This window comes from Camelus dromedarius, chromosome 15 (genome assembly GCF_036321535.1).
Source record: "Camelus dromedarius isolate mCamDro1 chromosome 15, mCamDro1.pat, whole genome shotgun sequence".
Classification (NCBI taxonomy): domain Eukaryota; kingdom Metazoa; phylum Chordata; class Mammalia; order Artiodactyla; family Camelidae; genus Camelus; species Camelus dromedarius.
In genome coordinates this window covers 25,177,236-25,194,372 of record NC_087450.1, presented here as the reverse complement: position 1 = coordinate 25,194,372, position 17,137 = coordinate 25,177,236, and the positions used below count along the sequence as shown (strand labels likewise).

At 34.8% G+C, this 17,137-nt stretch overlaps 1 protein-coding gene across 1 annotated transcript in view; it reads right to left on the bottom strand.

The window, feature by feature from the left end:
* PSME4 (proteasome activator subunit 4) overlaps positions 1-17,137 on the bottom strand; it is an 85,335-nt gene that overhangs the window by 3,562 nt on the left and 64,636 nt on the right. The window contains exons 37-44 of the mRNA XM_010990271.3: positions 15,542-15,646; positions 14,930-15,021; positions 14,028-14,159; positions 13,466-13,674; positions 11,725-11,810; positions 5,299-5,427; positions 4,204-4,359; positions 931-1,093 (exon numbers count right to left, since the gene is read on the bottom strand). Of these exons, the coding sequence (XP_010988573.2) occupies positions 931-1,093; positions 4,204-4,359; positions 5,299-5,427; positions 11,725-11,810; positions 13,466-13,674; positions 14,028-14,159; positions 14,930-15,021; positions 15,542-15,646 (1,072 nt within the window). The remainder of the gene's footprint in view (positions 1-930; positions 1,094-4,203; positions 4,360-5,298; positions 5,428-11,724; positions 11,811-13,465; positions 13,675-14,027; positions 14,160-14,929; positions 15,022-15,541; positions 15,647-17,137) is intronic.

Here is a 17,137-nt window from a genome sequence, read left to right as displayed (position 1 = left end):
TATGTGTTTGTAAGTATATCATATATGCACACATGGTAGATAGGGAGTTGAATGTTAAGAAAAAGGGAATTTGGAGTAGTCATAATTATAAACAACACTATTTGGTATAACAAAGACCCAAAACTACTGTAGTACTTAATTATGAAAAAAAAGGTTTTTAAGCAAAAAAAAAAAAAAACCCCACAATATACATTGGTATTTTATTAGAAATTGCTATTAGGTAACAATATGACATAATTAAGATCCTACTGTAATCAGGACTGAAGAGATTCCTATTTCAGGTATTTCCTGCAACTGAATAAACTTCCTATTTACTAACAACGTTTCCATGTTTTCCATGATTCTTGTGATTATCTGTAGTCAACACTGGCAAGATCAGATGCTTCTTTGCAATCACATTTAAATTTCTCTTTAAACATGACACAGTCATCAGATCTTATACTACTGTTTACCTTCATGCTCAATTAGAGTGGACACTCCTCTAGAGTAAGCCGTCTTCTCACCCTCTCACCCAATGCCTAGTGAAGTAATGATGTTCCTCTCTCGAAATGAAAGCAAAGTCTGTTTGGTTTACTTAGTTTTTTATCTTAAGTACATCTACACATAAGCTATAAATTCTAAAAACAAATATTTTAGATCCTCCAAAATAACTAGTGCTGGATCTCTCTCTTTATAAGGCTATTTCAGTTGGGAGTGTCCAGACCTGATTTGTTGTAATAGCTGTATGCAGCAGTGGATACGTTCCTTTGCACCTCTCTCAATTTTAGCGTTTACACCCCAGATCTTGCCTTCTATACTCAAAGCTTCTCAAAAGCAGGGACAACTATTCCTGGTACTTAGCTCAGGCCTAGGCACATAAAAGCATTCAGAAAATACTTGCTGAGTAAGCCTGGTTAATCCCCAAAAGGTATGTTCTACCAGTATTGTTACCTGCAGAAGGAATTGTATCTCCCACAAAACCAGGGTCTCGCTTCCTTTTCTTCGGTAGTTTTGTTTTGCAAAGTTGCTCAAAATGAATCTGCATAGGACTGTCGATGGTAAGGAAGTTACACTGCAGCAGACCACTTAAGGTGGTAGCAGCCATTTCTCGAACCTACAGAGATAATCACTTCCATTAGAGGGGAGATCTTAAGCCTGGGGAGGTTAGGACCGTGGTATGGGAAGTGGGGTGGGGACTTGCCCTGATATTTGTATGCAAACTGTATAAATGCTCTTTTGCAGTTTCTTAATAGATATTTCATCAGATTCTCAAGGGGTCTGTGGCCTCAAAATGGATAAAAGTAACTACACTTGGGTTACAAAAGGTAAACATTTAACTATGCTATACAAATTTAAATTTCTCCACGCATTAATTACTCTCCCAGTGACTGACAGTTCTTCACATTAGGGCTATAACTGGAGAAGCAGTGCTAGAGCCTGACATGAAAATAAATCCTTCCTAGACTCTACATCTATTAAAATGACCGCTGCTGTTGTTTTCATTAGTAACAACGATATAGAACAACCATGTTCTATAACTGGCATGTACAGCAGAGACTTATACATCCATTTTATTTACAGATTTCATAGGCTGTTGTCAGACTATAAACACAGTTTATAGAAGTACTAAATGAAGAGTGTATAACAGTCCATTTCAAACTGAAATGCGAACTCCAGTTTGGGGAAGACAAAAAAAAGCTATAAAAAGTTATCTCATATAAATCACAAAAATTTCTGCTTAACTGTCATAAAGACAGGCAATAATAATTCGGGGGGAAAAACCACTTAAATACTTTGCTATTTATTCCTTCAAAAGGTTTTTTCTTAAATTTTTCAATGTGACAATTTTGGGGTACTTACTATATCCTTTGCTACTTTATATTATATGAAATACATTATAAAATGTTTTACTACTTCATACTTGGTTGAATTATTTCCTTTCATACAATGATTTATTTTTATACTCAACTAGTGATTATAGTGCTTTCAACTTCTCACTACTATGCTACAAAATAATGTTATTTATATAATTTTTCCATTTTGCAATGTATTTTCCTCCTAGGACATGGTTAATTGTAAAAACTGGAATTACTAAATGTCGATGTATATCCAATTTTACTGTTAATTTTGTAGCTATCAGTTGCTTTTCAACAAGCCAGAGCTAGTAACCTATATATGATACAAAACCAATGTGAGTACTAGTTTTAACTTACCAAGTCACTAGCACACATTTTCTCTTTTGGGGGTGGAGAGAACACTAACTTAAGAGTAAGTGAAATGTCTCATTGTTTTAGGTTTGCATTTCTCTGGTCATTAAGAGAAAATTGACTTTTCATTGTTTATTGCTTATGTTGTCTTCATCTACACATATGTGATGCTATAAGCACTATCCACCCCACTGTCTTTTTTGTTTTCTCTTGTTTTTTGGTAGGGAGGAGGTAATTAGGTTTACTTATTATTTATTCTTAAAGGAAGTACTGGGGACTGACCACAGGACCTCATGTATGCTAAGCATGCACTCTTCCACTTGAGCTACAACTTCCCCCTCTATGCTACTAGGTCTTAATGATTTTCTTATGCTAATGTTTTTCTCTAGTTTGAAGGTTGAGCACTTAAAATTGATGAGTTTCTAGTATTCTTGTGGTCAGATATGTCCATTCTGGGATTTGCAACATCTATTAACTTAAAGGCTTAGAAGGTCATTCTCTGCTCAAAGTTCACATAAATATCTAAATTAATTTCTCCTACTTTCTCTAGTTAAAAAACGGAGAGGGGGTGGGGTGATTTACTATCTGGAATGTATTTCAGTGTGAGAGGTTCTAACTGATTCTTTTTCTCCAAACTAGTAACAAATTACCCAAATATCTCTTTCCCAGTAGTAGGGTCTACTACCAGTAGTTCTGAGATTTTTTTGTTCCAAGAGTCAGTCTGTTCATGTCTATAATTAATTAATTTTATAAGGCGAGGGGAAAGTTTTTAGCTTTTTTATACGCAAAAAATTTTCCATCTAAAAAATTTTCCTTTAAATCTAATAATTTTTTTAAACATTTCACATTTAGATTATTTACATAGTTTTTTAAAAATATTATCCTGAATAGTTCTGGCTAATTATTACTCAGTATATATTTTTGAAATGATAGCTTTAATAAATGTTATGGTTATATTTACAGTAACAGCTATGTTTAAGCCTGCTACATGGAACAAAATATAAAAATAATCTATAGAAATGTTCTAAAACAAGGTACATTTTACCATAATATTTACAGGTAGAAAACACTGACTTTTGAGATTTCCACCTTTCCATTTCCATTCCTTTAACTTTAATTTAAAAAAAAAAGAGTAAGTTAAAAAACTTTACAGATAGTTAACAAATATTTTAATTGCTTGTCAGAGTAATAACCACTGCGTACCCTAGGAACTAGACGTATCAGCTCCCAGAACACAGGAAAGCTAGGATGCAAAATGAACAGGTTCATTAAGGAGTTGGAGAAATTTCCATTCCCAGTTTCCTGTGGAAACAATCTGTTTTCAGTGCTCTCAAATAAAATATATATAATTACTGGGAGCTCCACTACATGGAAAACCCATGAAGTCCACAAAATTTATTAAAATAAGCAAAAATTTCACAGAACTTTCAACTATATTTTCTTTACCTATGGTCAATTTAGAAAATTATATCTTATTCCATGTTTATTACAATATGTTTTTCTTGTATTAGGCTAATTTGAATAGATTTGTCTTTTTGTACAAAATATTAATGTAACCTCACCACAAAAGCTGACTTAACTTCTCTGCCAAGGAAACTAAAGAGAGAAAAGAATCCTATCTTAAATCTACTGGATAAAAGCATCTATGTGTAGATTTTCATTCTCTTGAAACTGCCCTCATACACATCCCTATTAGTCCATTAAAAACAGTAAGATAAGTAGAGTATTATCACTCACAATTTCATAGATGAGAAAACTCTGGTTCACAAATGTTCTGCCCAACTGCAGAGAGAAGCCAGAGCAAGAAGATGCCCAATGTTTGTTTCCACTTGTACTATAGGAAATCACGATTAGGGTATCAAAACTAATCACATAGGGCTATGTTAAAACTTAAGTACTTTTAATAATTTATGCTTATGATTTATAACCTATCAGTGTATAAATACTTCTTAAAAGGGGGACAATAATGCTTTCTTTAAATTTATTAAATTTCAATTTGCTATAACCTAAATTTTACCTCTAGCTGTTCATCCTCCAAAAGGCTTATAACCAGCCACCTGATGTCTTTAACTGCATCTTCATTGTTTAGGAAAATAAAGAGGTTATAAAACACCATGGTCTGGAGGTAGGTCAGTACTGTATATCTAGCATGCCAAGAACTGCTTCTTGCTGTCTGTGAATGAGAATTAAGTAGAAATAATGAAAACCAGTGCTGACAAAAACACAAGATGACAGCAAAGTTACACAGAGAAAATACAATCTTCTAACAGAATTCTACTCTTACAGGTACAGCTGGAGCAAGCTCGTCTTGTATTTCCTTCTAAATAAAAGGCTGCACAAGCTAGTTCAGGTAGAGTCAGTTATTCAGAATGTATGAATAGTTGAGAGTAAAGGGAAACAAACACATAGATAAAAATTAATTTTAGAAGAGAGAATTATTTAGAATTAATGATGCTAACTCCTCCAAGGGTTGTACATGATTTTATTTTACTTTTGATAGTAGCGAGTACGGTAATGAAAGCAAACAAGACTGAGAACTACTACATTCTACTGCAAAAAAAAAAAAAAAAAAAAAAAGGAAAGGAAAAAAATATATATCATTTGGGGCTGTTACAAAATATCTTTCAGTAGTTATCAAACTTAAAAATCTGAAAACCATGGGAACATGTTCATTTTTATACTATACAGCATATGTATGACCTGGCTAAAGCTGAGCACACAGTGCAACCAGAAAATATACACTCCCTTAAGTCTTCCAACCACAGATCAGACAATATAAGTGAATAAAATAAAGGGGAAATGGTAAAGGGAATGCCCATCCCCCTCCCTCATAAGCACCTTGTATTCAAGGTGCCCCAATAATTAGCTCTTTGTGTAAACAGGTAACTTGGGGGCTGAGTGACCTGACCAAGGTCACAGAAGTTGGTGGCAGAGCCAGGTAAAGAATCTAAACCTGTTTCTTTGGTCAACGTAAGTCTTCTCTCGTACTAGAGGAAAATTCAAAATGAACGCAAAGATCAGGTATTGTGTGTACTGCAGCTGACAATGTGAAATTCTCAGAATAGTAAACCAAAATTCTAATGAAAGATGTAAGTATTTGTTACACACTTACTTGTTTTAGCACCTGAAGTACCAAAGGCACTTGATGAGGGTAAAGCAACCCCTGAGACATTAGTGATAAACATAACTTTGCATCTCTTTTCAGTTCATCATAGCTATTGTCATTCTCCACTGGGGCAATCTAGAGAACAATAAAACAAACCAAAGACATAAGTGGAAAACTTGCCAATAAATACAAAGGCATCCTTACATGAACAAAATCACACTTCTACTTTTAACAAATTCTACAGAAAAATCCAAACATATACAAAGCTAGAGGACAGTATAATAAACCCCCATGAATCAATCACCCCTTCAACAATGACAGATTCATGGTTAGTCTTTTTATTTTTCATTCCCCTCTGGTTCCCTTTCCCCCAATTAAATTATTTGAAGCAAATCCCAGATGTAATTCATCCATAAATATTTTATTGTTTATCTCTAAAAGATAAAATTTCTTATAAAAATGTGTAATGACATCATACATAAAATTCATTATAGTTATAACATAAAATATTCAGTAGTAGTGCTCTAATTTCCCCAATTATTTCACACTTGTGTTACTACAACTGTTTTTTGAGAAACTGGTTCAACATAATGACCACTTGACACTGCATTTGGTGTATCTCTCTTAACAATTAAAAATATTTTTAAAAAGAATCTATAAATTCCCCCCACCACTTAAAATTCCTTTTAAACAAGCATTTCTTTGCATACCTATTAACAAACGGGAACTTAACCATACCTTTACTATGACAAAGATTCTATCTTTGACCAAACTTTAGACAGGCTCCTCTGAGCCCAGATGTAGCAAGGATCTGATCAATCTGTTTTGAGAGCATCCCTTAGCATCTATATCTGATCAAATTCCTCATCTGTTACCCTTGAAAATCTGATCATCCTGACCTGCTCTCAGCCTCAGCAAGAATCCTCCACCTCTGAAGTCTCTTCTTAATAATTTTCCTAATACTTGTTGGTTAAATATCCCCAGCTGTCTTTGCTGTATTCAGAGTTGAGTCCAATCTCTCTCTCCTACTTAGACAGCCTACACCTATCACTGCAGTCCTGAATAAAGTCTTCCGTATGATTTTAACAAGTGTCAAGATAATTTATTCTTTAACAACTGGTCCTCCAAGTTGAATATATTAATTCTCTGTGATAATGTGTCCAGTGTTTGATGAGAATAATTTCTTTTAGCAGCCTTTATTAAACCAAGTATATGAGATTTCATTTCAAATCAGTGGAGAAAAGATGTATTATCTTGAAAATTAAGCTGCTCTATACCAACATTTAATACAACTTTGACATAAATTTTACATCTTATGCTGCAAATTTAAATGTAAAGATAAAAATCACAAAAATGTTAGAAGAAAACAGAACTGCTTATAAAAAATAATCCTGGATTGGCATAGTTCAAAACATCATTTAAAAATAAAGAAAATTATAAAAACAGAACTCATTTAAAACACAACAGAAAACAGGCAAAATAGAAGAAAGCCGGCAGGAAATTCAAATAGCTATATGTGAAGATAGTCTGATAAAAGAAATACAGTGATTTATTATATCTATTTAAGCAGCAAAGATTTTAAAAATATCAAGAGTTGTGGGGAAAGAGAGAATACAATACAGACTCTTTGGAGGGCAGTATCCAACATAATTACTTTTACCCAAAAATTTTACACACATTAATTATCCCACAAATATACTCATATTTGCAAAATACTGTGAGCACTGTTTTTAACAACCAAAAGCTGGGAATAACCAGAGTGCCCATCAGTAGAAAACTGGTGAAATAAGAGGCAATTGTGTAGAAAGATGGTCATCATAATATCAGGTTTAAAAAAAAAGTCAATTTGCAGATAAAATAGTTCCATTTTTTGGTAAAAAATCCCACATACACCCCAGTGCAGTGTATAGCACAGCTGTGTTCACAGGCAAAGGTATAAAAGGATATACACCAAAGAAACAAAGCCAGTGTAAGGATTATTACAAATAACCAACAGTCCAAATCTCTAGGCAATGTATAGAGTTGTTTTCCTTTGCCAATTAATTCACCCACAGAAAAAATGACATGATTTAAGTTTGGCTAGTTGAACTGCAGTATAAAAAAGAAGATATGCATTTGCTCGCAGGCCTACCATTACCATCAGAAAAATTTAAGGTGACTCACTCACCTGCTGACTCAGTATACCATTCAAGAAAAAAATGTGTTTTACGAATGAAATTAAGACATAATATTCTCATGTTTAGAATGGGTTAAAATGTTCCACTAAAAACAGCAAAATTCTGAAATCCAACAGACAAACTTCACTATATAGAGTACCATGATCCAAAGCCCTAACAGCAAATTAACCAGTTACAGATGTCAGACAACAACTCATGTGGGACAGACTACTTCTACGTGCTAGTGAGATAAAAATCTTGGATAATTCATTCTGCAGTGAATATATCTATAAGCAACACTACTGTTTGTGGAATGAAAGCTTTTTCTGTTACAAAGTAAAGCCTCTAAGTTTAGAAGAATACTTTCATTAGTTCATTTCAAGAAATCACAAGAAATACTATCTATAATTCTCTATCAGCAACTGCTTTTTAGATAAATTTACCTGAATCTCAGTTGACTCACTTTGACTCACTTCTCAATTTTCAACTCTGATATTTTCCTAAAAGCATTATTTTTCTTTTTATTTATTATATGACTTTTAAAAAAATATGACTTAAAAGAGCACATGTGTACACCGTAATTTTCTAAGAATCACCATGTATGGTTATAGAAAAGCTAAGACCCAGACAATCTTAAAGTTTAGGAGTATTTTTCTGGCACCAAATGGGGTGGATTAGCCCTTTCATAAAAAAATATATGCTATAATCTTCCTTCCCATCGATGGGGGGGAGGGGGGAGTTCAAAAATAGAAAAGAAAAAAAAAAGTCCTATCTGCAACAATTTGGATGAGTCTGAAGGGAATTACGTGAGTGAAAAAAGACAATTATAAAAGGTCACATACCTCCTTTTATATGACATTCTTGAAAGGACAATTACACAGATGGAGAGCAAATTAGTGGTTGTCAGGGGTCAGGGACAGTGAGACAGGGAGGTAGGTGTGACTGCAAAGGGGTAGCTCAAAGAGATTTTTGTGATGATGGAGTGTTTCTGTATCTTGATTATGGTGGTGTTTTTACCACACGTGTGATAAAATGACAATTATACACACATTGTACTGGTTTCAATTTTATGATTTTTTGAATGTCCTACAGTTTAAAAAAATGTAACCATTGGAGGAAATTTGAGTGAAGGGTACATGGGACCTCTTTGTACAATCCTTGCCTACTTCCTGTGACTCCTTCAAAATATAAAGTTTGGGGGGAAAAGTCTATGCCCACAAAGTTTGGGGGCTTTCTTCTTCAGTATTGCCTATTATTTTCTTTTGCTTTCTGGCCATAATGTAGAACAAACTGATCTGTATCGATTTGGGTTTTCCTTAAGACTTGAAATAAGGATGTTTTAATGGTCATTTGTGGCAGAAATATGTGCATTTCCTAGTGAATATCCAGTCCTACTGATAATGATGTTTTGATTAACCTTTGGAAAATCATCTTTCTTTTCTGTTATTCTGGTCAGGCTGTCAATCAAGAGACCATACTCCCTAGACAAAGAGTAGCATGAGACTTTTTCTTCTGGGCATCTGAATCTTGAAGATTGAGCTTTATTAATTTGGGGGGCAGGTAATAGGTTTATTTATTTATTTTTTAATGGAGGTACTGGGGATTGAACCCAGGACCTTATGCTTGCTAAACATGCACTCTACCACTGAGCTATAGCCTCCCTGCTGAATCTTAAAGATAAACATGCAAGGAGAGGGTACTCTGAAATGGCTATTAGTTTCAGCTACCTAGGCCTTCAGAGTTGGTGTGGCTCCTACTTAGTTCTTAAGCTTTTACTCCTATTCTGTGAACTACCTAGACACTTCTAAGTAACTAATTTCCTACTTTTCTTGTCATAGTCATTTGGTTTCTAATGCCTGCAATCAAAATACCTTAACTGATACAAATGGTATTAAAAAAAGAGAGAGATCCTAATCTTTTGCCTTGTTATCACACAAGTTTATTATTTTTAGTATATCATAGACAAGACTTAATGGATGTTAAACTGTGTTAACCTGTAGAAAATGCTGCCCATTTACTTAGCAAAGGAAGTATTTTATAGGGTCTTCCTTTCCTCTAATTATTAAGAATAATTTTTTCTGAAGAAATGCCCTCATGAGCATGTGATTTCATACCAATTATCACAACATCTGCAAATCGTTCTCTAATTTGATGTATACAAAACTATTACACTACACTGGTGAGTTCTGATGGACATTTAGTAACGTTTGAAACTAGAAGGAAACATGTCCCCTCTCTCTCCCTGACCACCACCATTTGAGCTCTTGATCATTCTAAACTGAAAATCAGTTAAAGACTAGTAACAAAAATAATGTAAGTGCCTACTTTTACCCTCTGCTCTCCAGGTTACAGGCATTACCTCATTTCATCCTCATAACCACTCTGAGGGCCACTGATATCCCACACTTTAGGTATAAGAAGATAATCTTAGAGGTTTAGCAGCTTGTGCAAGGCCACTTTTTAGTGGCACCTGTCACAGACAGGATTTTAAACTAGGTCTCTACTTTCTCCAAAGCTAGTGCTCTGTAAACTATTCTTGGTTTAGAAATCCTCTTCTCTTAATCTTGAGCAATATGAAGAATCTTAAAACTAGAAGAGACAACTGAAACTTTCACTTTGATCTATATATCAAGAGTTTTTGGAGGGTGGGGGGAGGGAGGACATAAAACGGCTTTTTATGGGATAAATAATACTTCATTTAGAATGTAACAAACATCTCAAGCATGTCTAAAGCAGAATTTCTGGTTTCATCTCCAACTGTTTCTGTGCTCCCCCTACAGTTTAGTAATTGTAGGGTCCTCTCTTTATCTTCATTATATTTATCTGATTACCTACACAATAATTTTGTTCATCTGTGTTGTGATGCCTTCATACCCCAGACCCATTTACCATAAAGGCCTAAAGGAGATTCTCAACCTCAATATTTGTATATTCAGGTGAAATGTTAGGTCTGCCACTCACAAATTATGCAGTACAGCTTTCTAACAGTTTACACTTTTGTAAATTTCAAGTAGATTCAAATCAACTTTCTACCAACCTCACTCTCATATACTATTTCTGACTTTTTTTGGAATGAAAGAAAAGGTGTGGAACTCCAGCTATCCCAATGTTCATTGCACATAACACACTTATGAACGTATGAGATCATGTTCTATACCCACTCTGTATGTGGCAGTGGAAAAAAGTTTAAGCAACACTGCCCTAAAGACAAACCCCATCTACACGAAGGACCCACAAGTAACAAAGGCTATATACACACTGCCAGCTACTGTCCGCTTTTACATTCCAAAGATCCCAAAGGTATTCGTGAGCGTCAGGCCCTACACAGTATTTAAAAAGTATTTTAGTAGTGAATCTTTTGAAAATTACCAGTAGTGCTATCTTTCTGAAACTTTGTAAAGACAAAGTATTCCGTGGCTGATCAAAAGTTGAGCACACCATTCGCTAATAAATAGCGACGAGGCCCCCTGCTTGAACGATAACAACTATACCGACTGACAATTGTCAAGCAGCGGTGCTGACTGTGCCAAGCCTTCCCACCTCCCAGTAAGACTGGACTGTTTTCCTAACCACAACAAACCACAACATGACTACAAACTGTCATCTCTGAAACTAATACATCAACCTTAGTTTATTAACTTCATCCTCTGACTAGATGAGTAATTAAAACTGCCTCAGATTATACCTTTTATCAAATAAAATTTCAGTGTCATGGTGTGATTACTAGAGACAAGTTACTTCCTACAGATATTTGTTAGAACCAGTTATAGTGCCATTTAACACTGTAAAATAAAGTATCCTGAGCATTTTGACCCTCAGATTTATATTCAAAAATGTCTCTGAGGCTTTATTTCTTAAGCTATCAGTACTTTCCCCAACTATTGCTTGGAAACTGGTCATTATTGAAACAATGTTTAATCTGTAAATTTTTTACTTAACTAAGATCCTATTCTTATCTAATATTAAAAAGATTATGTCAACAAATATTAAGCCACTATTGCCTAATAACTTTCCTGTGACTATTCTAATTCTTAGAGACTGAACCAAATCATACACCGCCTGAAAACCTAACAACCATCTGATGATAATTATAAATTCCTTTTGAAGGTCAAAAGGGAATGTACTCTTTTTTTCTTCTTTTTTAAAAAATTGAAGTACAGTTGGTTTACAATGTTGTGTCAATTTCTGGTGTGCAGCATAACGTTTCAGTCATATATATACATACATATATTCCTTTTCATATTGGAGACATTCTTAATTTCAGCCATAAACTCACCTTAAAAAACAAAGGTAGAAGCTGCAGTTGTTCTGTGACTGCTGTAGAGAAGGATCTTCCTGCACTTGCCATCAGCCATTTCAATACTAAATGGAAACAAACACAAAGAGCCAGTCTTTGCTATCCAGTTAGACACTACAAAGTAAAATAATTCTGCAATGCTAGTGTCAGACAGCCACTCTGATTATCTCTTCAATGTAAAGAAAGAGATCATTTGTGTTACTTCATAGATTTGATCAGCAGTGTGACAGGACCCATAACAAAGGGTATCAACCAATCTAGGGGACTGAAGCCACTTTCAAAGAATGAGTCAGCAAATTATTAACAGTTTATAAACACCCACACCAAGTACAAATTAAAACTAGACTTTGAAAATCTTAGCAAGCAAAACAGATGACTAAGTTAGTTGTTTACACACAGAATTCTTGAAAAAAAATTTTTAGATATAAAAACAATGGGAAACTCCCAATAACCAAGACAATTTTGAAAAAGAACAAAGTTAGAGGACTCATGCTTCCACTATAGTAATCAAAACAGTGTGGCACTGACATTAGGACAGACAGACACACTGAATTGAACTGAATAGGCCAGAGAGCCCAGAAATAAGCCCTCACACATGGCTAATTAATTTTCAACAAGAGTGCCAAGACTATTCAATGGAAAAATGAGTCTTTTCAATAAATGGTGCTGGGAAACTGGGTATCATGAGCAAAAGAATAAAGCTGGACCCTGATCTCACACCATGTACAAAAATTAACTCAAAGAGGGCTGAAGACCAAAACCAAAATGTAGGACCTAAAACCATGAAACTCTTAGAAGAAAACTTATGAGAAAAACTTTGTGACACTGCATTTGGCAATCAAAAGCAAACAAAACAAAGATAAGGGATTGATATCCAGAATATAAGAAGAACTACAACTCAACAATGACAACCTAATTCAAAGATGGGCAAAGAACTTGAATAGACATTTCTCCAAAGAAGAAACAAAAATGGAAAATAAGCAAATGAAAAGATGTTCAACCATTAATCCTTACGGAAATGCAAATCTAAACCATGAGATACCTTCTTCTTATCTACTAGGATAGCTATAGTCATAAACACAAAAAACAAATGTTAGTAAGGATGTGGAAAAGTTGGAACCCCTTTGCAATGCTGGTTGGAACATAAAATGGTGTGGGCCACTATGGAAAACAGCTTGATGGCTCCTCAAAAAATTAAACATAGAATTACCATATGGTCTAGCAATTCTGCTTTCGATTCCCAAAAGAACTGAAAGCACAGATTCAGACATACTTCTTCATTAATGCTCATAGCAGTATTATTCACAATAATCAAGAGGTAAAAAACGACCTAAATGTCCATCAACAGATGAATGGATGAATACTGAAAACAGTACACCAAGGGAAAAAGCCAAACATAAAAGGACAAATGTATAATTCTACTTGTATGGGGTACCTAGAATAGGCAAATTTATAGAGATAGAAAGTAAAATGCTGGTTGCCACGGGTTGGGGGACAGGAGAATGAGGAGTTACTATTTCAGTTTTGCAAGATGAAAAGAATACTAAAGATGGATGAAAAAAACGGTTGCACAACAATGTGAATGTATTTTATGCCACTCAACGGTAAATTTTATATTACGTACATTTTACCATAATTTTTAAAAAGGGAGAGAAAAGTCAATAGGATAATCTAAAATATCTGTTTTTATAGGGAGTTTCTACTAATTTTAGCCACTCACTAGTTTTTAAGAGCTTAATGCCCTGGGTTCGTTCATCTTCTTCACCAATTCCATTTTCTTCCATAACATGGTTCTGAATTTCTTCATCCACATCCATGAGGGGTTTCAATTTCTCTAGAATTCTAGCAGTAAACTCAGGGACACGAGGGGATGCTGTTGGTGCAGTGTTTGGCAAAGAAACATCTATCATGAATATATAGGTCAGCACACTGTAAAATAAAATACATACAGTAAGAAGGGATTCCACACTATCAATAAAACTAAAGGTTCAAAAGTATAACCCAACTAAGGTAAATGTTCCCAAGACAATTCCTGGAGAGGGTCTGGAGCCTGGGCCTACAATTCTGAGTGTGGCGACTGCTCACCACTGGCTTGTGAGCGCACTGCCATCCTACCTCACAGAGCCTCTTGTTTAATGTACCATAACACAATATAAAACAAAACTCGAAGAAGAGGACATCGTGAAACTTAACAGTAACATAACCAGCATGTACTATGAGACGTTAAAGTTAATAAAAATAACTCAAGAGGTATACCATACCACAGAGAAAACAATACCCACCTCCCTATTCTTTCCCTGACATTTTTGTAAACCTGGGTGAGCTTGGGTTCCAAGTACTTCAGTAGTCTGTGCAACAGCTCAGGCACTCTCCACTCTTGCTGGGCAAGGCCACCTTGCAGAACATAGAGTCGACTAAAATTGAAGCACAGGAGAGTTGGGTGAGAGCCCTTCTCTGCTTTTACATATTGACAGGAGAGATTAATCCCTGTGTTCCACTGAAAATTGTTTCATTTTCAAATCAACAATTTAAAACAGCATCATTATGAAGATAGCATTATTTTTGCTAAATCGCTTTTCTCCATGTTCTCATTTCATCTCCATTACTATATAATCAAAAGAAATGCTGACTTTAGAGTATTCGTTGAGTTAATCTCTAAGCATGGGAAGTTTCCTCACAAGTGATTAATATTAATAATAATAATAATAGTAATAAATTATTCTTCTCATTAACAGGATTATCTAGATTTCTTGCTCTTGTCCAGTAATTTTTTTCCAGCTCCTTATGCTCTATCAAGTATATTTTTCCTTAAAAGGATTACTATCTTCTTTCCTAGTAGGAAAGAATGAAAAGAAGAGCATGTGAAAAAAAGTTATTAATACAGTCATGGTACAAAAATGCAGTCCTGATATAAAAGATGTGGCAGCAGAGAAGGCTGGCTCTGCTTTATATCTGAGTTGCTTAGGCTGCCTCTGTTTCTCCTACTTGTTCTCAACTGAGTAATCTCTACTTAGGATCGTATGTTGTATTGAATTGGATCACGTTATCTCCCAGAAGAAACTAGTTACATTATCTAGCCTATAGGACTGTAGACAGTTCACTTCCACTCATACATCAAGAACAAAGATGTTATCTTCTGTTGGAAAAATCTTTTGTGAACCTCGTAAGTCTCCTTCTTATTTACCATGCATCTACAAAGGATCCTCCTTCACCACTCAGAGGGGATTCCAACAGCAATTCAAAAAGCCAGTGAAGTTTCCGGGGATCTCTGCTTTCCTGTGTTGAAAATATAAAGCAACAATTAAAACAGGGGTCCCACAATTCTGCAATTAAATCTAATCGCAATGATAGAAAATCAAACTAAAACCCATAGGTAAGTTAAATCCAAATGTTTCATCATAGCTCATGTCAGAAAGACTAAAGTGACAAAACTGTTGTTAGGTAAATGGACTGTCTTTAAATCAAAGTATAACTGCTCTGGACATATTTGGTGTCAAAAATAACACCCATAGCTTTGTATCATCTGTCACATCTATATGTAAGTTACATTTCCAGACATATGATCTGACTTGTCACTTAATCTAAAAATGCATTACCACGGCAGAGAAGGTACAATAATCACTTAAGAGTTATCACTTGAGGCTTACTTGAAAGGTTATACATAACCATAGCCAATTATGTAAGATGATAAAATTTTAAGATTCAAGAAGTATAATGAGATTTTACACATTTTGAGATGGGGTATGAAAGAGTTTGACCAGATCAGTTAGACTCAAAAGGGAGCAGGAGAACTCACACAGGACGTTGCTATACAAGTTCCCCAGTCATTGTACGTTTCTACTGTAATGTTGGACAACGCCGTTCTAAGCAGAGGACACAGAAGTTCCCAAAGCTTCTCCACCTACTCAAAATAAAATACATGGGAAAACATTAATGATACTCAGAAAATTTTTCTTCAACAATCCTTTCCTGCAAACACACATATAGAAACACACAAATTGTTACTTCATTCAAATTATTTTTAGAATACCCAAATAATCTTAAGAAAGTAACTTCACTGTATTACCATCATACATACCCAGGTATAAGGTGAATTTTATTTTCCAAAAAAAATTTTCAGAAAAGAGGAGACACTTTATATGGTTCCTTACAAAATCTCTCATACTATTGAAAAGTTCTTTTTAAATTTTTGAATAACACAGTACACTGGGCTGAAACAAAACCTCAGTCACCTCTATTTTGCATGCTCATGAAGGTCACTTGACTGAATCCTAATATAGAAAACAATGCTATTTCAGTACAATCCAGGAGTAGCCTGAAGTATAATCTTCAAATTCCAAGTTTTAGATGACTATAAATAGCCTTTAAAAAGTGTTCAGTTGTATAGAGATTGTGAGAATATGTGTACAGATGCTTCTCACAGTTTAATGAGAATACAAATCACCTTGAGATTTTGATAAAAATGAAGATTCTGACTCATTAGCTCCGGGCGGGACCTGCGATCCTACTTGCCTAGCAAGCTCCCAAGTGATGCCCATACTGCAGGTCCAGGGACCGAACTTTAGTCAAAAGGACCTAGACAGGACATATGGGGAGGGAGGGTTTGGGATAAAACTTCCAATGGTAGCACTAGGTATTGATTAAAAAGAAGGAAAAAAAAAAAAAAGGTATGTCATCAACAACTAATAAGGAAAGGGGATGTGTTCTGGAAAAGGGCTAACTCAAAAATGACAGAGACAGGATGACAATGATATGTATGACATGTTTAAATAAAACTGTTCCTTATATGTGAGCAGGAAAAAGGTAGTACTACAAACTAACAAAAACTTTTATTTAATAAGTGATTTGAGTATGTATAACTAAGTTAATATATTAAAAAGTGTTCACAGTCCTCCTAAAAGTATGTGCAACTAAGTTTGCCAGAAACAGTATCTGTGTCCTTTCTTTGAAGAAATGGTAGTCTACCTTATATTCAGGCCTTCCTTACATTTTCCAGGTTATTTTTAATCTAGGGCATTTTGCTAAGAAATTAACCTCAGGGTGGGTATGTAAAACTTAATCTTACAATTAAAAGCAGGGTACTCAAAAAAAAGGCTGTCAAACCCAGCTATCTACCAAATGGGTAGTGCAGATGAGCACGGAAGCTTAAGAGAAAAGATTTAATGAGGAGCTAGACAGAGCTTCACAAGCCAACTGATACAGTGCAGCGATGTGGTACCAGTGTTCCAGGATCTTTCTATTTTTCAAGAGAAACTGAAATCCTCTTTACATGATATATTTGGATGGAAAATAATACAAATTTTAAAAGACATTCAACGCCACCCACAGACCACTATTTTGTGACCTATACTCAAAAGCAACATGGAAGTGAACATTTTGTATTCTAGGTGCT